Genomic DNA, 24,913 nt, shown 5'->3' on the forward strand with positions numbered 1-24,913 from the left:
ATGCAAACGGAAATTCATTTTAGGTTCTATATGTCTATATCATTCATTCGTATCTCAATTTGTGTGTTTTGACACTGGTGTTAAGATTTGGTCTGACATATATCCTCCCCTCTCAAGTTGAAACATGAAAACTTCGCTACAAAAACAGTCTGATTCATGGCCTTTAGGGGGAATACACTGTAAATATTTGAAGAGCATTCCCACAAATAATTTTGCTGACTATAAAGACATACTTGAAGGTTGTTTTTTTAGGACAAAATTAATATTTGATAAAGTATTTTTGTTATGTCTTTGAGCTCACGGAGCCGCTAAACACATTTTGATAATCTAAACTGGCAAATGTTTTAATATTCCTCGTTAATCTACAAAGCATATACATAAGAATTTTTGGAGATACAATATAAGAATTTTTATGCTTAATGACAGCCGTTTTCAGGTTTTGCTCAAGCTTCAACAAGCTTTCTCATTCTTTTTTTCTACTGTTTTATTAAACTGTTTTTCGTACATTTTGGAAAATTAGTTGACATCAGTTTTTCCATGTAAGAAAACTATAAATGCATGCTTTGGTGGCAAAGGCAGAATTACTTTTTAAATCTTTTAAAATTGAGATGAGAAATATGATTGGCAGAATGGTAAAATTTCTGTTGAGGATACATTTATGATATTAAACAGACTGCAGAAAAGCTAATGTTGACAGAATAAGAATGTGTTCCTAAATAACTGCTTGTGCAACTGAACAGTCAGACTGATGTTGAAATAATTTTAATAAAATATTCTGTACCATCCACATAACAATGTATTTTGCATTAGATTATTGTGATTCTGATCATGTAATGAAATCATTACACAACTACAAAAGAAATGATAGAATCTCACTGTGAATTTGGCGAGGTCAGAAGTTATGTCGTTGAAATCGGTCTGTGCTTACCAAAATTCGAGGGACAGCCCCTACTGGCCGAAGCTGGAAGTGTTGTTGAACGTATGGGCACATGTGAGCTCCAGTGTCTGGGTCAAATGTCCTTTAGGTGGCGCCTAAAGCGAGTTGCATTTATATATGTAAATGAAATAGTATAGTCAAGTTATGTAATACATGAAAACAGGAATGCATATTTTATTAACCCTACTGCCTAACCCAAACATAAACCTAACTATCAGTGGACTAAAAATTGTACTTAATGAGAAAATGCCATCTCTATATCACGCTTATCCCTGTGTATGTGGACGCAATTACTTCCTGGTTTCAGCAGCGCCACAGGAAAAGGCTAACATGTTTGAATTGATGCAAAAATGTCTTGGCTGTAATTCAGCAGAATGGGGTTTATTTCAGGATACTGGAACATTTGGTAGCAACATATCGATTTCCAGTGGGATCATGTTGTGAAAAGTAAAGGCAGAAGACATAATAATGTATAGGGAGATGGATGTCTAGTTAAAAATTTAGTTTTTACGTACAGTAAATGGGATATTTGTTATTCTGCCTACAAGATTTCTAACTCTGATGTGGGAGTCAAGTACAGCTGTCCTTTGCTTATAATATCTGTCAGAACTGTTATTAACGCAAACACCTTTCAACTTTAACCATCAATTAACCTGCCATTGACTGAGAAAGTGACAAAGAAAAGAGCAATGGATATCTTCTCCATGAAGCTTGTCTGCACAAACAGACCATTCCCCATCACCTGGGTGCTTTATGGTGCTAGGCACAGTGTTAAACTTACTTTATGATATTACATCACAGCCACTGCTGAGAATTTTGTGAGTGATTCCCAACCAAGGGTATGCGTACCCCAGGGGGTAGTTAAACTTGCAATGTTACTTTGTTAAACCTATAAAAAATTTATTAAAAAAAGATTGAGATTCATGACCAAATGTGATTAGTTCCATTTATCACAAACAAAATGTGTGTGAAATGTGTGCAAGCATTACACATTTGAATGAATGGCATCTGTATTAGTATATGTGTAATTTGGTGAGTCTGTTTGACACTACTTATTTTTAAGTAACTTTAATTATATTAGTTATAATGCCAAATGATATCCAGTATCATATGAGTTTACAGCAACTCATTTCTTGTTTGGTGTCAAAGAAGGACTACTAAGGCCTTATTAGCCATATTTTCACTATCGGGTGAAATGTGGGCATTCTAGTGCATGTAAGGGCCAGTTGCATTCCCACTGTCACTTTGTCATCATGCCTCCATGGGGCTTCCATGGGGACAAAGGCCAATGGCTAAAGGCATTTGGTCCATCGATATCTCTTGGGCCAAACAAGGGATTGAGGCTTGGTCAATGTCAAAGATGAAGTTTTGCTGAGGTTTCAGCACCAAGATACTAATTTCCCAATCTTTCATATCTAGCTACCAGCTTAACTTAACAGACCAAAGGAGAATGGAGAATCGTCAGTACTGGTCAGTAGATGAAACCAGGGCTCTTCTGAGCATTTGGGGTGCTGAAAATGTGCAACATCAGATCGACAGCTCACAACGGTACAAGTTTGGGAAAAATTAAAAAGAAATTGCAGGCACAGTACACATAAGTGATCGTTTCAAGGGCTAGCTAGTCTCTAGAGTCTAATTCCTCAGCCTGAGTTTCCCTTCTGCTTGTGAAATGGGCAGGGTGTGTGATGTTGGCACCAGGGCCATGTATTAAAGGCGGGTTTTAGGGCAACACTGCAGGGCTATAATTGGCCCAATGGTGGGAATTCAGATCAGTGTATTGGCCCCGGCTGACCAGTTGATAGCCCTGGCTCGCACTGGCCCGATGGTGGAAAAGTGGCTATTGAGAGGGCTGTGAGGGTAATACTGTAAGGCAAGAAAGGCTGAGAAGCCAACATGATCATACAGGTGTAGCACGGAGGAGGGTGGGGCCGGGCCGGAATGATGCATGCCCGGACCCCAATCACCCTGATGAGGCGAGCAAGGGATAAATGCAACCGGAGACGACAGTTCGAGAGAGAGAGAGAGAGAGAGAGAGCTTCAGGCAGCTGTCCTGCATGTTTGGTAGTTATTTGGCTTTTGCTTTAATTCACAATTAAATTATGAGTTGCTCCTTCAAGCCAGTTCTCGCCTCCTCCTTTCCCTTCCCTTTAACCCCTTTACAATGGGAAATCGAAATGTTGCTTCCAAAAGTTCATGTACCATGTAATTGACCCCACTCTGCTGAACTACTGACAAGCACCATCCCTCATCAAAAGTGTCTGCATCAATTCAATTGTGTTCACCTTTCTCACTGGTAGTACTAATAGTGTGTTGTGCGAGTAACTTCTAAGACACTAGTTGCAGTCCCATCAGAACCAGGAAGTAATTGTGTTCACATAAACAATGGTAAGCATGATTCAGAGGTTGCATTTTCACTCTAACATTTTTACTCAACTGACGGGTATGTTTATGGTTAGGGTTAGGGGGTAAAGTTAGTAAAACATGCATTCCTATTGACAGTATTAAAACATTTTCAACTAAAAAACTAGTCGCTTTTGGCACTACTCTATGGATATTTCACCTGGAAACTGGAGCTCACACATGCCCATACATTTCGATATCAGTTGAAGAACTTTCGACCTTCTGTCACCGAATTCACTGGGTGAACAGTCTAGGGAAACACTGGTGCAAGTTACCTGTAATGTATAATCAGGGTTGGGATGGTTACTTTTGAAATGTATTTCAATACAGATTACAGAATACATGCTGTAAAATGTAATCTGTAACATATTTCGTTAGATTACTCAAAGTCAGTAACGTATTCTTAATACTTTGGATTACTTCTTCATCACTGGTAGATTTTTTCACTTGTTTTGACTATAAAAACTCTGCCAGTACAGTAAGACAAAATACACATGTTAAAAATACATTCTCTGAAAAACCTAAATATCTTATGCAGTGTTGTTTCTAAAACAAGATAAATAAAATTGATCTTGTTTTAAGGATGTTTAGATATTTTTACAGGAAAACAATACAAAAAATTATTAACAAGAATATGATTTTTGCCCTAATATCAAAGGTTTTACTAGAAAAAAGAAATTATGATCCAATGTGAATTTTCTTGATAAAAAATATGATCGTGCCTGGTAACATGTGCATGTAAAATGGCGAGAAATATTTTTAGCTTAGCATAAAGCTGACAGTTTACACAAGTATATATTTTTATTTCTTCTGCTCCAAACTTACTTCAAACTTACTTCTCTGTCTGCTCGTATGAAAGTAACACATCATAAGAAAGTGTTTCACCACTGTTCAAATGCACTTTGGATCGCATCATTTATATGTATAAATGTTTTCCATCTGAAAGGACTAAATATTAAATGAAACAAATGACAATAAAATGCAAAGTAATCTCTTCAGTAATCAAAATACTTTTTGAATGTAACTGTATTCTAATTACCAATGATTTAAATTGTATCTGTAGTGGAATACAGTTACTAATATTTTGTATTTTAAATACGTAATCCCGTTCACATGTATTCCGTTACTCCCCAACCCTGTGTATAATGATTGTCACACTTATGTCAGTAAAGGGTTACCTCTTAATATGTGTTTGGAGAAGTGGCAGAGTGGGTGGCTAAATTATCTTCTTGCAATCATGTATATGACTGTCTGTCACAATGAATAACACATGATTACTTCAACAGATGGCCTCTTGTTCCCCATATACTGTAACTACTTAATGCGGTACTATTATAGCTTTTTATCATAGGTTTTTATTTGAAACCTAGTACATTGAAGCATAAACTTTGCAGTTTGCATGGGTTTTTAATCCAGGAGTGTTAGTGGAACAGTATCAGTGGAAGATATTTGGGATTGTTTTGAATTGGGCCAAAAGGCCCTAGAAGTAGGAGGCAGGGCAGGAGGGGGAGTGTTACTCCAGACAGTAGTCAGACTGAAGGGAACTGAATTTCTCCACTGCTCAGGTTAATCCACTGCAACCCGGTTCACAGGCAGGGATGAGGGAAAGAGAGGAGCTGAAGAAAGCCATCGAGCAGACGGACCGGCTACTGACCCGTGTCCAACAGCTGGAGGGGGAGAACTTAGAGCTGTGCAAGGAAAAAAACGATGTTTTCATCAGGATGCGTGCTGTAAGTCAATTGATGGTCTTTCTAATTGGTAGTATTGACTGAATGTACAGAAAATAGCTAAATTTGTTTACCTTCCAGATAGAAGACAATCCTTTAGGTTCATTATTAGCACTGAATAAAAGTTATTACATATATAGTTTAGTTCCTGCTGTTTCATATGAAGGTAGTAATTATTTACTCTGCTGGTAGACAGTTTACAGTTCATAATAATATGCTTTCATAGACAGAGTTATTCAGCAAATGTGCACGATCCGCCTCCTTTTGTGAAATGATACTCTCTTTGACTTTTGAATTACAGTGTTGACTGTGTTCTGGCTAAACATTTTACTGTGAAATTCAATTCTATTTTATAGTGATGGAGAAAAAGGATCTAAAACTTTAGCCTCAGGCCTTGTTTAGATGAAGTGTGTGTCTTAACAGGGATATAGTGACTCCATTGGTCACCCACCCCACTTAGTTGAGCTATGGTTGCCAGTGAGTTCACAGCAAAAAAGGGTCTGCATATGAGAAAGAGACAAGCATGTGATATTGCCAGTGCCTGCAGAAATGCCACAGTGCAGCTAGGCCAAGATATTTGATTATTTAAGTTGCTGATTGCATTAGCAGATGCTTCAGTCTAAGGTTAAGCTCTGTCATATTCTTCTCAGTATCTATCTACTGTATCTGCGGTGCTCTTTATTTCAATAAATTATTTTACTGAAATGTGGATGGAGTAAACAAGTTCATTTAAAAGTGTTTTTATGCAGATACCTGTGTAGCTTAATAATATTTTTTCAAGGATGCAATTTGTAGCTAAGCATGACTTTGTCCCATAAGCAGCTTTTCGAAAGAATTGTTTAATAGTTATTGTCATCTTAATTAAGATTAAATGGTAACATTAGTAATTGCATTAGGTATTAAGGGCAAAACATGAATAATGATTTTCTACAGCATTTCTTAATTTTAGCTAATGTTAATGGTAACACTTCAGAATCTAAGGTTCTATTCATTTACATTAGTTAATGCATTATATATTATTAACTAATGAACTAATTGACCATTAAATTTAATCTTAGTTAATGTTAATTTATTAAAATATTGTAATTCATGTTTTGTTCATGTTAGCTCATATTGCATTAACTAATTTTAACATGTATAACTTTTAATATAAAAATGTAATAGTATATGTAGAAAATAACCAAGATTAATGAATACTTTAAAAGTATTCTTCACTGTTAAGTCATGTTAACGATTACAAACGTATTGTGGAGTTACCATGTTAATTTATATATATTTTATTGTTCATTGTTAGGTCATGTTATGTAAACTAATGTTAATGTATAAAACTTTTAATGTTAAAATGTTTATATATATATATATATATATATATATATATATATATATATATATATATATATATATATATATATATATAATTTTATTATGAGTGTATTAGTTTAGTTTTTTAAAGATTAATAAATGCTGTATAATTATTGTTCATTGTTAGCTCATGTTAGCTAATGTTTACTTATGCAACCTTACTGTAATGTGTTACATAATACATAAATACATCTTAGTTAAGATTAAATACATACATGAAATAAGAAATACATATTTATTATTATTTTTATCTGGTTTGAACCATGTGGGAAGCAATGAGGGCCTGCATCCTTTGCCAAGCAAGTTTTTTTTTATTTTATTTTTTTTAATATTTTATAGGCAAAAATGATATTTTACTGAATTTGAAGCATCAGGTGTGTATTGACTTTTCCTGCAGCTTGCTTAGATATAAAAACATTTTTGAGTAAAATGTCTTTATTAATGCTGCCAGGTCCAAATGCACAGCACCATTTTTGGCACAAGTTTTCTGACAAACAGAATTCTTCCTTGCACTGATACTGGATTTTTGCACGTTTAGCCAGTCATTACTGGATTGTGGTCAGATGGCACTTTGCCCTGTTCCATGTGCAGGAATAACAATTTGACACAAACTGGACACCAGTGGAAACAAATGGCAGTAAAATAGATGTATCTTATGTCAGGTGTGTATGAATCATGCAAAGCATTTGACCCAGTGTCAGGTTATTCTGGCTGATCTTGTATATTTCCAGTGTGGTTGGAAAATGAGTTCCTTTCTATGGCCCTCTTTTGTCAGGAAATCTCTTTCTATACTGTAATTATATCAGATCTTGATTTTACGCACCTATAATTCATCTGTCCCTTGCTGTCAGGTCAGAACCACTGATTGCTAGGTAAGATATATTAATGACTGGGTCTTATCATATCTGAGAGTACATTATTTCAAGCCACACTTCACATTTTGTAAATCTAATATTGTTAATATCAAATTTATGGCACTTTTTCGAGCATGGAACATTTTGAGTCACTCACAACTATCTAAACCCAAACAATGAGCACATTTTGTTCCATTGAAATTTCCACTGTGACATTATTCTTCATGTCATTGAATGTTTGTTCTCATTGCCAGAGAAATGGAATTTATAATGCCACCAATTACTTCCAATTGACCATATTGAGTTCAGATCAAATGCAAGTACATCAAACGAGGTATTTTTAATTTTTTCTCCCCTTTTTCTCCCCAATTTGGAATTCCCAATTCCCAATGCACTCTAAGTCCTCATGGTGGCGGAGGACGAACCTTAGTTGCCTCCACGTCTGAGACCGTCAATCCACGCATCTTATCATGTGGCTTATTGAGCGTGTTACCACGGAGACGTAGCATGCGTGGAGGCTTAACGCTATTCTCTGCGAACTTGTGACTTCAGGGGTGGTAGTCAGCGTCAATACTCACTGAGCAACCCAGGCTCCAAATGAGGCATTTTTGATATTTCATGACATACTCTGACAGTTTCCTTTTATTCTTTATTTCTTACATTTCTTTTCATGCATTTTCAGCTTTAGTTCTCTGAATTGATAAATTTAAGGAATATTACAAGCAAGAGTGCTGTTCTCTGACATGAGTAGAACTTGGGTTGGGCTAACGGGGCTAACCTTCATGTTTTTATCAAATCAAATCAAATCAAATCAAATCAAATCAAATCACTTTTATTGTCACACAGCCATATACACAAGTACAATGGTGTGTGAAATTCTTGGGTGCAGTTCCGATCAACATAGCAGTCGTGACAGTGATGAGACATATACCAATTTACAATAACATCAAATTAACACAACACAATTTAAACATCTGATATACACATACTTACACTCAACAATATACAAATAATAACATACACATAATTACGCACAACACAATATACAAATAATAACATACACTGTACAATATACAATACACATGAATTGAACAACACTATCATGCCTATCTTGTTGAGATATTAGAAACTGTGTTGAGTTGCAGTTGCAGATTCAGTAAGTATCAAATATTTAGATATACACTCACTGAGAACTTTATAAGGAACACCTGTATGCCTACTTATTCATGCGATTATCTAATCAGCCAATCGTGTGGTGTAATCCAAAAAATTGTACAGATGTGGGTCAGGAGCTTCAGTTAATGGTCACATCAACCATCAGAATAGGGGGAAAATGTGATCTCAGGGATTTCGACTGTTGCATGATTTTTCTTGGGCTGGTTTGAGTATTTCTGTAACTGCTGATCTCCTGGTATTTTCATGCACAACAGTCTCTAGAGTTTACTCCAGGGGTGCCAGAACCGGGGGCATCGGGGGTGCCAGGCCACCCTCCTTCCATTTAGCCTACACCTCATCTGAACTTTGGCTGACATAAAAATGTGAGCACTTCTGGCACACGCATTAAAAACAGTATAGCGTGGGAATTGACTGAACAGGAATGACTACTCGCTGCTTTGAGTCATTACTTTTCTGTACTTGAGAGACAATAAAGATCAAACTGATGCCTTGCTTGAATAATCAATAGGCTAGGCTTTAGCTACCTTAAACTAATTTTCACAACACGCTTCATAAAGCTTCGAAACATTAAATAAATAATGTACTTCAAACAAATGCTTCATGCCAAGTCATGTGATTTTACCATCTGGCATCATAAGCGTGTGAAGTTTAAAGCGTGCCAAAGTAGAAGAACATTTTGAAAAACAATCAGTTCAATTAATTCAAAACTACAGTAAGCTTTGTCTTTGCCATCACTGTTTAGAACAGTATCACACCTAACTCAAAGGAACATAATTAACATTAAACCAAACTTAAAACATAACTATAACCTGATTACTTTTTAATGTTAATTAATACCACCCCCAATCACTCCCCAAAACCTGCACAGATGTACCTAATTAATTATCCAATGACAACAGCCAGTATCAAGTCCTCAAGCAAAAACAACAACAGACGTTAAAGTATATTCCTGGGCTGCGTTTCCCAAAAGCATTGCAAGCTTAAGTTGATCGTATAGACCATTGCCGCCAATGGTTTCTACGATCTACTTAGACTTACAATGCTTTTGGGAAATGCAGTCCTGGTAAGGACTATAATTCGATGTAGTTTTAGCATCTGATATTCATTTAAATAGTTAAACGTGCCATTTTGCCCTTTTCACTAAGAAAAGTGAAAATATGCAGACGTCTGATCGGTCCATCTAACCACTGATCTACAAAAGGAACCTGAATAAAGAGTAACCCTGGACTATGGATAAAGCCAAAATTAATGAAAGTGTATGAGGGCATGCTGGCTTGATGTCACTGCCATTATATGTTGTTTGTAGATGCGTGTTGAACCATAAGGAGATGTTCTGTTATACACAAGTCCAGATGTTTATGTAAGTAGTTATAACTTGCATGATATGACTTATGTGATAATCGTAGAATGACCATATACTGTTTGCTCAGTGTTAAAACTGTTTGTTTGCGCAATGTTATCAAGCTTATAAAGTAAAATAACTGTGTTTTAAAACCTATGTGGATTTCTTGTTATTCTTCTTCCAAGAGGGAAATCTGTCTTCATTCACAGAGAGGCAAGACTGATATCGAAGATCAGTCATAAAGTTAAATATTGCTTTGTATCCTATTATTGGGGATGAGGAAATAACTTTAACCCTTACTTCTTCAAGTCACACTATGTTGAATGTAATATGCTGCTTTAAAAGCGGAATAAAACACAGGGCATATTGTGTTTGTGTAACGTTGCTGAATGCAGACACAAACAATAAATACTGTCAAATTTATTAGACACATAAAAAATAGGGACCCATATAAGAAAACACAACTGAACCAATACAGTGTTCCAGTAATATCCGAAACCGAAGACAGCTGCCTAATCAAAGGTATATGTGAACTGTGAATATAATGGTGTATAGCCAGTCTCTCTACATGCCAGTGGCGCGGAAGCAGATTTGAATCTCTTTAGTTATATTACATCAACATTTGAACTATGGATATAGATAAATAACTAGTCAGTCACCGTGATTTTGACAATCTTGGAAGCTCGTTTAGTATAAATTGACCATACTGACTGTGAAATGTTGTTGTGATGACATCACAACCAGCCCAGTTTGCTGCCCCCCCCACTTCAAAACTCATTCCGGCACTGGTGGTTTACTCAGAATGATGCCAAAAGCAAAAATCATCCAGTGAGTGTCAGTTCTGTGGACGGAAACGTTTGTTGATGAGAGATTTCAACAGAGAATGGACAGACAGGTTTGAGCAGACAGAAAGGCTACGGTAACTCAGATAACCACTCTGTACAATTGTACTGAGCAGAATATCATCTCAGAATGCACAATACATCGAACCTTGAGGCGGATGGGTATATAACCCTGAAAACAAAGAGTAATATACAAATGTGCTCGAGAAACTGGTGAACCTTAAGTCACGAGCCAGAGCATTTGTGTTTTTTTGCTAAACTCTTTTATCAAGAACCTCGCAATCTCACATATTTAGCTTATTATACTGTACAGCCTGCTATCTTCTAAACCAGGGGTAAGGAACCTATGGCTCACGAGCCACAAGTGGCTCTTTGTTAAAAATCAAGTGGCTCGCAGGGTGTCTCACCATTCACCAACACATGATCATTTAAAACTTTCTAGATATAATTTTCCAGCAGAAAGTGTGTGTGCAATTGCAAAGCTTGAAGTCAATGACACTGTTTTGATTTCCTTTCTCCTGAATTTGTCGTACAGCCTTGTCCTGGTGAACAAGGTTTGAAATGAACACCCGCCAAATGCAGATTTTTCATGCGGAGTATTTTGCTGATGCACCAGCCATTGTGGAGGGCGACCTGTAAGACTTCTCGGAGTGATATTTTAAAAGAAATTAGACACAAAGACGTGTGTTTGACGAAACGTGATTATATTTTGAAGAACGGACGAAAGAAAAGCCGCCGATGCGCGTCTGATTTTATATGTGCGCAGTGAGCCCTGCTGTTCATTAGTGCAATGATAGCGCTTCTCCTAGACACGCACATGCATAGAGTTCTGGGCCTCGTTTCCCAATAACTATTGACCTTAACTGTTAAAAGCATTTTCTACGAGCGATTTTATGAACGTTCATTATTTTCTATGTGCACCCAGGGTGTGATATAGCACCAGCCACCCTCCAAATGCGATGAGGCTCAATCCAGTTTGCGAGCTCCTCGTCCAAATGTATTTCATGCATGAGTAATTTTGCTCATCTACCCGCAACAGACAGGTGACCTGTAAGACGTCTCGGAGTGACACATGACGAGAAATGCTGTTATTTAAAAAGACACGCGCTTGAAGAAACACACTTATTATATTGTTAAGAACAGACAAAAGAAAAGCCGTCAGTGCTGGTGTCTGATTCACTGTTTGTTCCTGAAATGTGGAACACACGCATGTAAAGAGTTTTCACCTATTTTCTCTGTTTCATTCGACTGAAAACTGTTTGCAAGAATAATGTCGTCTATGAGAATGCTGCAAATGATCTCCGATCATCTCGTGAGGCGCTGTGAGTTTAGTTTGCTTTATTTCCATGGAGCAGTTCACTCACATTTTACATATTGTTCAGTTTACACATTGTGAATGCAACTCTGCAGGTTCAGTAATATATACAGGTATCTTTGTATTAAAGAAACAAAGACGAAAGTGATTAAATCATAAAGTAATACAAGACACGTTCACCTTGAACCTAAAATTTAGTTCTATTTTATTTTCTTTAGGCAGCATTAACTGTATTAACAAAGCACAGTACAAACACATTCGATAAGAACACACATTTGGCAGCATTTTTGGGAACACAAGGGAATTTATTAGGCTTATTTATTATGATGATGATTATAATTATCTTTACATTTATAATTGTCTTTAGTTCTTAATTTGTATGCTAATAATTTTTCACCTGTTGCTGCATACTGATACTTATAAATATTCAATGACCCTTGGCAGGGGGGTTGACCACATAATCGGATATCGCAATATTTTAAAGGTGATTATCATAAAAATATTTTTTTACATATCACCCAGCCCAAAAGGGCAGTTAAACCATTGTAAAATGAAGTAATTTTACAGAGACCCACACAAACACGTGTACTCAATTGCATATTGCAACACGTTACCTATTAATTTTTGCATATTTGTTTGTTTTTGTATTTTTTTTTTTAGTAGTCTATGGGCAATATAAACATTTTATTTTATTGAAAAACTTTTTCGAAAATAGCAAATTATTCATTTGTGCTGGCTCTTTTCTAAAAAAATGCATCAACCAAAAATAAAAAAAATTGGCTCCTTGGTGAAAAAGGGTTCCCGACCCCTGTTCTAAACTAACGCAAAAACACCAAACGAATCAATAATAGGCTATAAAACTGTCAATTGAACACAATGTGCACTGAACTATGGAAAGCCGAAAGGGACAACAATAGTGTTTTGTTTTTTTAATTTAACATTTTTATTTTTATTTTATCACATTTTAAAGGACATAGTGTTAAAAGCATGCAACTTCTGATCTTTGAGCGTACTGTATCTGAAGCTGAGACAAAAGTTATTGGGACCTTTTAGTTTCAGTTTCAGTAATATTAAAGATTTACTATACAAATGACACCTAGTAGATTTAAACTTTTGTTATAAAGTGTATTATATTCCAATATTTCGTCAAGGGATGGCCCCATACATATCCAGAGGTCTAGGCTAAGCCCTGAATATCCACTGACCCTAGAACCGCTCCTCGTTTATCATATATAGGCTTACAATACAACAGAATCTTTGCCAGTGTGATTTTGCTTACAACAGTTCTATGAAGAAGATAAATCTTTAGATTTATAGAAAGAAAGAAATATTGAGTAACTTAGATTTTAGACAGTTTTCATTAGCGGAGATAAAATAGACAAAACAACTAGCCAGTTGTTTTGTCTATGTTTGCTCCGCTAATGAAAACAGTTCTAAATAAAGCAAAAGCAGAGTGATACAAACACAGTCAAGCAGAGTGATAAAAACAGTGAAGCGTCCCAGTGCTATTATATTAAATATCAGCCCTCTTTGTACCAATCATATTAGTGGATCAGAACTAGTTGTTGTATAATCAAAAACCCTACTGTCATTAGAGTCCTAACTAAAAGCAAAACGCAGAGCGTATTAATTCTGCAGACAAATGTCAAAGAAAATTGCTGAGAGCACTTTGTTTGCCCTCTAATAATTGATAATGTGAAATAAATGTGGAACACATTTCCAAAAATATTCAGATGCCCTACTTAAGCATGTGGAAAAACTTTAAGGTCTGGATTGCTTGTAGAGTTGCTGAGGCCCAAGGCTAAATTTTTGAATGAGGCCTATCTCTTCTTTCAAAGTTAGCAAGAGGGAGAAAGACGAAAATATGGTACACAAAGCATGACAACACTTTAATAAGGCTGTAAAATGCTTATTATCAGTCATTAACTAATCACTTTTAGGCCAAGAATCCATTTTCTCTAATAAATTAATTGAAAGCAGATTAACAGGTGGTAAAATCTTAATAGACACACTTTACAAGACAAGACATAAACATCTATTTACTGATGTTTTATATGACTTTTCTGTAGTTAAATGCATACAAGTAAATATTTTGGAAATGCTCAAATACACATCACAGATTACATGAGAAGTCTAGAGATAAATGTGTTTAATATGTTAGAAATATTTATTTATTTGTTTGTTTGTTTATTTAATAGGGACAATGCATGTTAATGAACATCAGTATAAAAGTATGTATTTTAGCAACATTGCAAATTTACATCCGTAGTCCCTAGGCAGGAAACAAAAACAGAGGCATTACAAGTGATAATATACAGATACAAATATACAATACTTAAGTGACAACATACAGTTACAGATACACCATACTCAAGTAGAAAATGGCAAAATACATTCTACAACATGCCATGTTAAAAGTGATCACAGATCTGGTTTGCCTTAAACCCTTGTTTGAAATGGGTCATGGGAGATTAATTTGTAAAGTGTAAATGTAAAGTGGTAAAAGGTAAAATACACAAGCAGAGAGAGGCAATATACATTGTGCAGCATGCCATGTTAAAAGTGATCACAAATCTGGTTTGCCTTGAGCCATTGTTTGAATTGAATCTTAAAAGTGGTACAGTATTTGTAGAGCACTCCCTTATTGCAATTGGTAAGCTATTCCAATATTTACTTCGCTTTACTGACAGCACTGTTTGTCCAAATGTGGCACCTCACAGTCCCCTCTAGTGATGGCCCTTGTGCCAATGCCACTGTTAGCCCTCTGTTTAATGAATTCATTTAAAGGGGGTGGGGTAAGACCATGCAAAACCTTAAATATATATAAAACAAGCAAATTTTAAACTTTTATAATTCTCAGAGCTCAAAAGATTATATTTTTCCAACATGTTACAATGATGAAATGAGAATGTTTTTTTTTTTTTAATCAAAAACATTTATGGCTTTCTTAAAAAGTGATTCCAATGATTTAAGTGTCGTACAGCCTGTAAATGACCAGCTAGTGAAGCAATACTCAATGTGTGAAAAAATCATTCAGTGTATCAAAGATCATTATGTACATTTTTAACAACTATAAGCAAAAAACAAAGCATTATGTCAACAGTCTCACAAACTCATCAAACAGCAGTTTCATATCAACAAATGCCTGTGCTGTAATCCGTGGCTAAAGTGTAATCACATCTGTACTGCCTCTACGCTGTTTCCTATCATACATAAACTGAGAAATGAGGAAATTATGGTTTAGTGTAACTCTTTGTTTAATGGACCACATTTTATCCACTCTTTTTAAATATTTACAGTGTTTGAGGAGTTTTTCAATGTTTTCCCACTCTAAACTTGTATTATGTAGTGCCACAAAATCATGAACCAAAAACACTGCAAATATTACTTTAAGGGTCAAAAGTACTGTTTATTCTACCACTAATTCTCAGGAAAAACTAGCTTTGTTATTGAAAAAATCTACACTTTTTTAAAAATTAGTGCAATTGATTTAACAAGTTAATTTAGTGTGATTAATTATCTGAATTAGTATTCAGAAAGCTGTTTTGAAAAGTTTTATTTTTATTTTTGCCATTTCATTTCGTGGTGCTAGTGGCGCAGAAATTACACACTTCAGCTTTAAAGTGCATGTCAGTATGTACAAGCTTGATGTACAAGCGGTGTCGGCAGGGGGCAGTCAGCACGCCTCAACAAACCTCACAATCAGCACAGCCACAGAATGAGAGCCAGTAACACAGGACACATTCTTGACAACTGTATGAAGCACTACAGAATGCAGGGATCTTGAGACGCGATTTTCAAAGTTTCAACTACTTTTAACTTGACACAATGTCCTAAAAGCGTGGCTTCATGATGCTGAAAACCAAAGAGATGCTCCAAAGTCATCCGATAGACTCGTACATGGACAGACATTTAAAAATAGCACAGATGGAACACAAGAACACCTCCTGTGAGAACTCAGTTGCAAAATGGATTGCTGTTGACTTTAAGCTTATGTTTAATGAGTAAAGCAGAAAAAAATAAATTGTTGCTACTTTTAAATAATTACTCCCCAACATTGCTTAATGGATATTAAAACTCAGGGCATGAACTCTTTTGTTTTTAGGCTATGTCCACATTAATCCGGATACAAATAAAACAGCATTTTCATTTTTGAAACGCTCTCTGTCCACACTGCCGTTTTCAAGCATTTTCCAAAAGTTTCTCGTCAACACTGAAACGTATGAGAACTCTTAAATCCCCTTACTGCGCATGCAAAAAAATAAAAAATAAAATAAAATCGCTGTTCCATGGTCAGAAACGCAACTGTCCTCGTGTCTGTTGCCGGACAGCAATTCCGAGTAAACTTCCCATCACCTTTGAAGGAATGCGATGTGAAGGTTATACAAAGTAACATTTATCTTTAACAATGCTATCAAAGTTAATAGCAGGCACAACAACGTGGCTACAACATGGGCTGCCATCTTGATTGTTTTGGGTTGAATGGATCACATGACTGCGTCACATGACAACAAATACGTAATTGTTTTCAGACATTTCGTTTTCCCTGTCCACACTACAACGCGAAGACAGCGTTTTCAAATGTATCCACTTGGGTGAGTGTTTTTGAAAAGCTCAGTGTTCAACGTACTGTATCATACTAACAGGTAGCATAAAAACAGCATCAACTCTGGGAATGTGGGACAAATTATGCGCTCAAAGATATTTTTGTTTTCAGAAGTTCAAAAGGTTGAGTCAGAGGCTTGTTTTTCTACAAGGACTAATTCACTTCTAAACATGTCCTCTTTGATTCTGAGAAACATCTTAAGGCCCCCAGTGAACCTATAACCTCTCTGAGAGCCCCTGATGCCTCTAAAAGTCTGAGGAGACTAAATCGAATTTCAGCTTACACTATACTTTGAAATGTAATGTATAGTTGAATGAGGGCTATTACAAAGAAATATTTAAAGAAGTGAACATTTTCTTTTATCTGCTAACAAACATGATTAAAAAGAAGTTGCCAAATTGCTTTTATTTTTATCATCTCTTTGAAACATATCTAAGGCCACGTCCACGCTAATATGTTTTCCTTTGAAAACATCTTTTTCTCTACATTTTGGCCTCCTGTACACACTGAGGCTGCGTTTTTGACAGTGAAAATTGAGCTTTTCGAAAACACTCTCTCAAGTGGATACATTTGAAAATGCTGTCTTCGTGTTGTAGTGCGGACAGGGAAAGCAGATGGTTGCTGTCCAGCAACAGACACGAGGACATTTGCGTTTCTGACCGTACATGGAACACCGTTTTTTGCATGCGCAGTAAGGGGATTTAAGAGTTCTCATACGTTTCAGTGTTGACGAGAAAATTTTGGAAAACATTTGAAAATGGCAGTGTGGCCGGAGAGAGTTTCGAAAATGAAAATGCTGTTTTCTTTGTATCCAGATTAATGTGGACGTAGCCTAAGAACAAAAGAGTCCATGCCCTGAGTTTTAATATCCATTAAGCAGTGTTGGGGAGTAATTATTTAAAAGTAGCAACACTACTAACAAATTTTTTTTTTTTTCTGCTTTACTCATTAAACATAAGCTTACAGTCAACAGCAATCCATTTTGCAATTGAGTTCTCACAGGAGGTGTTCTTGTGTTCCATCTGTGCTATTTTTAAATGTTTGTCTATGTACGAGTCTATCGGATGACTTTGGAGCATCTCTTTGGTTTTCAGCATCATAAAGCCATGCTTTCAGGACATTGTGTCAAGTTAAAAGTAGTTGAAACTTTGAAATCGCATCTCAAGATCCCTGCATTCTGTAGTGCTTCATACAGTTGTCAAGAATGCATCCTGTGTTACTGGCTCTCATTCTGTGGCTGTGCTGATTGTGAGGTATGTTGTGGCACGCTGACTGCCCCCTGCCGACACCACTTGTACTTCAAGCTTGTACATACTGACATGCACTTTAAAGCTGAAGTGTGTAATTTCTGTGCCACTAGTGTCACCAAATGAAATGGAAAAAATAAATACAACTTTTCAAAACAGCTTTCTGAATACTTTTAACTTGTCATTTTTTATATAATTAATCACACTAAATTAACTTGTTAAATCAATAGCACTAATTTTTTAAAGTGTAGATTTTGCAATAACAAAGATAGTTTTTCCTGAGAAGTAGTGGTAGAGTGTCACGGAACGCTACATTTGTCACATTGTATTGCACTCTCAGTAATACAGTCGAGGGGAATAATCAGATTCTCTCTCCTTTAACTGTCCTTTCTCTCTTTTGTAGCATTGAGAAGTCCAAATCCTTTAAGTAAATCAATTTGTTCCTTCAGTTCATGTAACTGATTCATGTTGTGCTAGGAAGTCCAATTCATTTTAGTGAATTGGTTCGTTCGAACGGTTCATATAAATAAACTATAGTTCAAGGATATGAAAGTAAAAAAATAAAATAAAATAAAAAACAGATTCACTTGAGTCCTGCACAGAATTAACTTCACTTCTTTTTTTAAAGCAACATATTAAGTTAATTACTGCTGTTTATCACCATGTTTTCAACTCAAAATAGTGTTTTCTAGTTTTATTTATTTTTAACAAGAACAGCATTTAAATATTTAACTATATTCAAGATGATATTATAAATAGAATCTAACTATATTTATAGTCCATATAACTATATTTATATGGAATAAATATATAACTATATTATAAGATCAGAACCTGAACTTCTGATTGCAGAATTAAATAATATCATCTGATAGTTTTATACTGTATTTAAAAAGATTTTCTTCCTTAAATAGCTTCAAAGTTAGCTATATTTTGTTAGAAGCTACAGTTTCAAAGTAACTTCCCCAACACTGACATTAAGTTAAAAGTGATGCGTGTAATTTCTACAGCCACTAACATCACCAAATGTAATTGCAAAAATAATGTTTTTTAATGAAATATTTCCCAAATACTCCCTCATCATCCATTGGTCAAAAAAACAGATAGTCCCGCCCCAATCTCACACCATTGGTTAAGCCAATGTTGCTGTGTCAGGCTGGTTGGGATACTCACAGAAACAGCACAGAACTGGAATGCTAACACACTTTTCAGAGAAATCAGCCGATGAATGGCGTACTTATAGTTGTCTCTGCATATTATGCTAGTGTGGGAAAAAACTATTTAACATAAAAAAAAAGGTCATCAGCCATAATCCAAATATTTGAATCAGAGGACTTTTCTGTCTCTGTTGTCCACAAGAGTTAAGTGGTCACTGTCTGTGCCTCTGTATCATCTGTGTGGTATGATTACCATTCACTTTCATGAAGAGTCCACTCTACTACTGAAGGCAAGGGTAAAATGGCCATCATTATTTTGCCTGAAACTCTTAAGTAGTTGAATCTCAGCCAATGCATAGAGTGGGCGTTAAGGCATAAATTGCTTGTATGATATGAAAGTGCATATACCATGTAAGCCCCCATAGATTGCATGCGCTGAAACCTGTTCAGATATAATCAGTGTCTGCCAGTAATTCTTGGTTCACCTGTTGTAGATTGTAAATTGCTTATGTCTAACCGCAAAATGTTTTGTCTGGTGATTCATGTAGAAAATGAATGGCAAACAGATTTTTTACATTGATTACAATAATAGCTTTGTTCTTCTGACACACACAGACATTTTCCAGACCGTGGGCATGAATCTTTTTTTAAATAAATGCACAAGAGTGAGACCATAAGTCACTGGCTGTGTGCTTTCTTGTACAGTACAGATATTTCTCTTTAATCTGTTGAATAATATAAGATCTCTTGTTAGTGAAAGGTAGACCAAACAAATTTGCACTATTGCATTATATAACACCTTGGATGAGAGTGAACCATCAATGCACATGGTCCATATGAGAGCACCTATATCTGTCAGCAGGTACCAGGCTGGGGTAGGAGTTAACTGCTCTGAAAAAAACTGCTGGTGGATTCATTATTTCCTCAATTGCGTCCATTAAACAACTGGAGAATAAAAATAGGAGGTGGCCAGCTGTTTGCTGAACAGACTGAAGAGAGAGACACAGAGGTAGAGAGTGAGAGATGAGACAAGGAGGAAGGCACCGCAGGTTTTATATATTGTAGTTTTATTATTCATCGTTTCTCTGCTATTGCTCAGAGATGGAGAGTATTTGTCAGGGGCCGATACAGGTTATTTCTCTCAGGCACGCCCACTCTGATGACATGCAGGGGGCCTGTAAACGACAGGCAGAACCTGATCATGAAGACTTGGATTGGGATAGCTTTACCACATCCCTCCCGTTAAATCAGGTAGAGTTTGTGTTTGTGTAATCTTTAGACATTTCTTTTTTTTTTTTTATCTAAAGATTTGTGCATTGCATTTTCCCTTGGGATGTTCCTTGCTAATGGTATGATTTAATTGCAATTTAATATGATAGCTACATTAACACTTTTGTCGTTAAAGGTGTCGTGTGTACATAACTAGATTTTTACATTCTCAAAATGCTAGGGTGTTTGTGGTTGGTTGCCAGGACATTGATATGAGGTTGTTAATGTGTTCTCAATGGTTTTTAATACGTTGCTGCAGTATGTGGTTGCTTGGGAATTGCTTGATGGTTTCTAGGTTGTTACTTACTGGGCGAAAGAGCCTACTCCCAAGTCTCTATGACATTCTGATCCCTAGATATGGTTCGGGTCCCACCTTTAAAAGGTTAGTTCACCCAAAAATGAAAATTCTCTCATCATTTACTCACCTTCATGCCATCCCAGATGTGTTTGACATTCTTTCTTCTGCTGAACACAAACAAAGATTTTTAAAAGAATATTTCGGTTCTGTAGGTTCTCACAATGCAAGTGAAAGCACATAAAGGCAGCATAAAAGTAATCCAATCTCCAGTGATTAACACATATCACAAGTGATATGATAGGTGTGGGTGAGAAACAGATCAATATTTAAGTCCTTTTTTACTATAAATTCCCCTCCCTGCCCAGTTGGTGGCGATATGCACAAAAAATGTGAATCGCCAAAAACAAAAGAAGAAGAATATGAGTGAAAGTGGAGACTTATAGTAAAAAAGGACTTAATATTTATCTGTTTCTCACCCACACCTATCATATCACTTCTGAAGACATAGATTTAACCACTGGAGTCTTATGGATTACATTTATGCTGACTTTGTGTTTTTGGAGCTTCAAAATTTTGGTACCTATTCATTTGCATTGTATGCACCTACAGAGCTGAAATATTCTTCAAAAAATCTTTGTGTTCAGCAGAGAAAAAAGTCATACACATCTGGGATGGCGTGAGGGTGAGAAAATGATGAGAGAATTTTCATTTTTGGGTGAACTATCCCTTTAATGCAAATCTATGGGATTTCTTCACCCAATCTATCAGCTGCCAGGCGAAAGTCTGATCATCAAGCTCTCATCAACAAGCCACACAATTTAAGCTATTAATCTTTAATGCAGCACAAATAAAGTGTAATACCCAAAAGTAAAATTTTGTCATAATGTTCTCACCCTTGTGTCATTCCAAACCCATATTACTTCTTTTTTTTTTTTTTATGCAGAACACAAAATTTGTTTTACTGAAGATCCCCTTCTCTCTTTTCAATTCAATGGTAGTGGAAAGTGCCTCATTTTAAAGCCTCAGAATTATTATATAATTATTATTATTATTCTTTATTGGTCTCTGTAGATACATTTGCCATGGTCATAAAGGTCACTATTACATATAAACACAGTAAAAATACTCAACACATATTCACATAATGTCTTCCTGTTACATATGAAAAAAACAAAAAAACAAAAACATATACCTCCAGTACATTTACATCACAACACAGCATACTAAACAATAATCAACATATACCATCAGTACCATATCCCTTCAGTATCTACTTCTACCTTTCTTTATTCAGCAGCTTTGTTGATAACGGCGCCATAGAGAACTTGTATCTGTTTGTCTTACAATGTGGTACCCAATGCCTTCTGCCTAGAGGCATTAGGTCATACTCTTTATGCAAGACACAATTTTCTTACCCTGTCGAATAACCTCTTCCTCTAACATTTCCTGCAAAGTAGTAGGGAGTGAGGTTCCTATAACCTTCCCTACTCTTTTAATTAATTGTACAATCTGGGACTTTAATTTTACTGATAAAGTACCATACCATATCGACATCCCATATTGCAATATGGATTCAACATTTGCTCTATAGAATATCAACATGATACTATTATGTATTTCTAAAAGCCTTAATCTGCACAGGTAATACAGGCACTGATTAATCTGTGAACATATACAGTATGTTCAACCTGACTGGTCCATTTCATGCTAGAGTCTAAATGAATTCCTAAATATATATACAGTATTACCTGTTCTATATCTTTTCCATCAATTACAATTGGTTTATGATCACCAATAGATTTTGGGTCCCTTATCATTTCTTTAATCTTATCTATATTCAAGAGCAGATTATACCCCCTACATTCCACAAAATCTATAATTTCCTCTTTGTATAATTTAGTATCAGCTTCCTGATGCATCAGTCCAATTATAATCATCATCCGCATATTTAATCATATAATTATTCTCATAACGCTGTTTACAATCATCGGCATATAGCGTAAAAAGTATCGGGGAGCTGACACATCCTTGAGGGGCTCCTAAACAGATTATATGTTTTTCTGAAAGAGTGTGATTAACCTTGACTTGCTGCACTCTAAGAATAAAAAATGAGTAATACCATCTAGTCAAGTTAGGGTTGATAAAGGTAAATTAACTTTCATTTTTTGCAGATTCCTTAGAAGAGTTTGAGGTAACATCGTACTAAATGCTGAAGAGAAATCTATAAAAGTGGCCCTAATGTAGGCTGTACGCTGCTCATGGTGTTGAAGACCTAAGTGCATCACAGTGTTCAATGCATCGTTATTACCCCTTCTATCTCTATATGCAAATTTATATGGGTCCAAATTATTTCCCACTTCCCTGCATAAGCAATTAACCATTAGGCGTTCAAAATTTTTCATAACAATTGAGGTCATTGCTATAGGTTTGAAGTTGTTATTTTCCTTAGGATATTTTATTTTTTGGAATAGGAATAATAACAGCAGCCACACCCTTGGGATATAATGTTTATCAATGAACAGTTGAAAAAGAGGTCTGCAGGCCTGACTCATCTCATCAGCAAAAGTTAAAATAAAACCTGAAATACCATCTGGCCCTATTGCTTTCTTTACACTGAGTTTCTTAAAATTCCTCCCTATGGTATCCTCATCAATCTGTATCCTGTCATGTGCTTCATCACAAATAACAGTTTTTAACACTTGCTCACACTTTACATCAACACTGAACTGCAGGGGAAAAAATAAATAATTCAGATAATTTGCTTTTTTCATTTTTCATTCTGTATGTGAATAGTTCTACTGTCAGGCTGCATGTTCAGCCTTTCTTTAATTGAAGTCTATAACTACTTTTGGACCCTTTGTCTGTAATGTTCCTTAGCTTCCAGTAATTTCTTAGTTAATTCTTTCTGGGCCTCTCTTAACCCCAACACATCCTTGTCATAAAAAGCCTGCCTCTTTTTCCTAATACAGTTTTTTTTTTATTCCTGATGTAATATATTTTTTGTTATTCTAGTAGATTGTAATAGTTTTCTTTTTAATTACAGTGTCCACACAGAAGTGAATTTATCCTGTAATCACTTCTGCAATATGGTCTATACTGCCCCCATCTTCCTCCTGGTCTTGGTAGAAAACATCCCAGTCTGTGGACAAAAAGCACCCCCTCAACTCCTCAATGCTATCCTTTGTCCACATCGAAACACTTTTTGACACAGGTTTAGTTCTTATTAGAACATATATGTTGGGATTAACTGGATGATATAATGGTCCGAAGAGGTGGTTTACTTCTGGCAGTGAATGCATCTTTAATATTGCCATAACATTTGTCCAATATTCTATTGCCCCTCGTACTGACTTTAACATACTCTTCAAACCCAGAAAGGGAATATTCCAACTGGCAGTGATTAAAATCACCCAATATGAATATTGGTCTATCAGGCTTTAGTTGTAACTGTTGATGCACACAATCCGCCAGCCTTACAGCCGCCCTTGATGCATTGCCACTTGGTGGAACATGTACAGCACAAATGATAATATTCCCAAATTCAGAGAAATCAAACGGGTTGACAGGTGAGGCAAATTAACTAGTAATAATCAAACAAGGAGGTGGGGTATGACGTAAGACAGAGAGACACGTGGCGATACAGAAACAAAATGCTCTCACAAGACAACAAAACACCCGAATGGCATGAGCGCATATCGCCAAGACAGTAAGGCAATGAGAGGCGCACCCGTGTTCGTGAGAGACAGACAAACTATTGACGCGAGTACATACTGCCAAGATACGTCAATAACAGACAGACATGGAGCATGAGTGTCCAGATTCCGACACAGACCTAAACCGAACCAGACAGGAAGTCAGGACCCAGACATCATACTCTAGACATGAAACAAGACAGATCGAAGAGTGCACAGCAGGGAATACAACCGAAACTGTGCGCTCACACAAAGACAGACAACAAAACACAAGATAGACATGGGACGATGATGCCACAGTCCTGTCAGAAAAAAATCCAGACTGAAAGAGTGACAGGATCGTGGCACCTCTGGTCTTACCCGATGAAATATTCATGTCCACCCAGACTGTGGTAAACCCATCCAGTGTTATCAGTGAGTTTGGAACATCAGCTTGCAGCCACGACTCTATGTAGATCATAAGGCAGGACTCACGGGACCCAAAAGTATCATAAAAGTAGTCCATGCGACTAATACTATGACTATTATATTACAAGGCCAGAAACATACTTAAAGGGGTCATGACATGCCTTTTTAATTATTTTAAAATGTTCCTTAAGGTTCTCTTATACTATTAATAAAGTTTGTTTACACACAAAAAATAAACTAATATATTTGTAAACATGATAATTTTCCACTCTCATTCTGAT

The 24,913-nt window shown here is 36.0% G+C and overlaps 1 protein-coding gene across 2 annotated transcripts in view; it reads left to right on the plus strand.

Moving 5' to 3' along the window:
- LOC127423266 (myosin-16-like) overlaps positions 1-24,913 on the plus strand; it is a 90,636-nt gene that overhangs the window by 5,778 nt on the left and 59,945 nt on the right. Inside the window, exon 2 of one of the 2 annotated variants that reach the window (XM_051667422.1) lies at positions 4,903-5,067. In XM_051667422.1, the coding sequence (XP_051523382.1) occupies positions 4,903-5,067 (165 nt within the window). The remainder of the gene's footprint in view (positions 1-4,902; positions 5,068-24,913) is intronic. The other variant, XM_051667423.1, reaches the window with a different exon arrangement.

This window comes from Myxocyprinus asiaticus, chromosome 32 (assembly GCF_019703515.2).
Source record: "Myxocyprinus asiaticus isolate MX2 ecotype Aquarium Trade chromosome 32, UBuf_Myxa_2, whole genome shotgun sequence".
Classification (NCBI taxonomy): Eukaryota; Metazoa; Chordata; class Actinopteri; order Cypriniformes; family Catostomidae; genus Myxocyprinus; species Myxocyprinus asiaticus.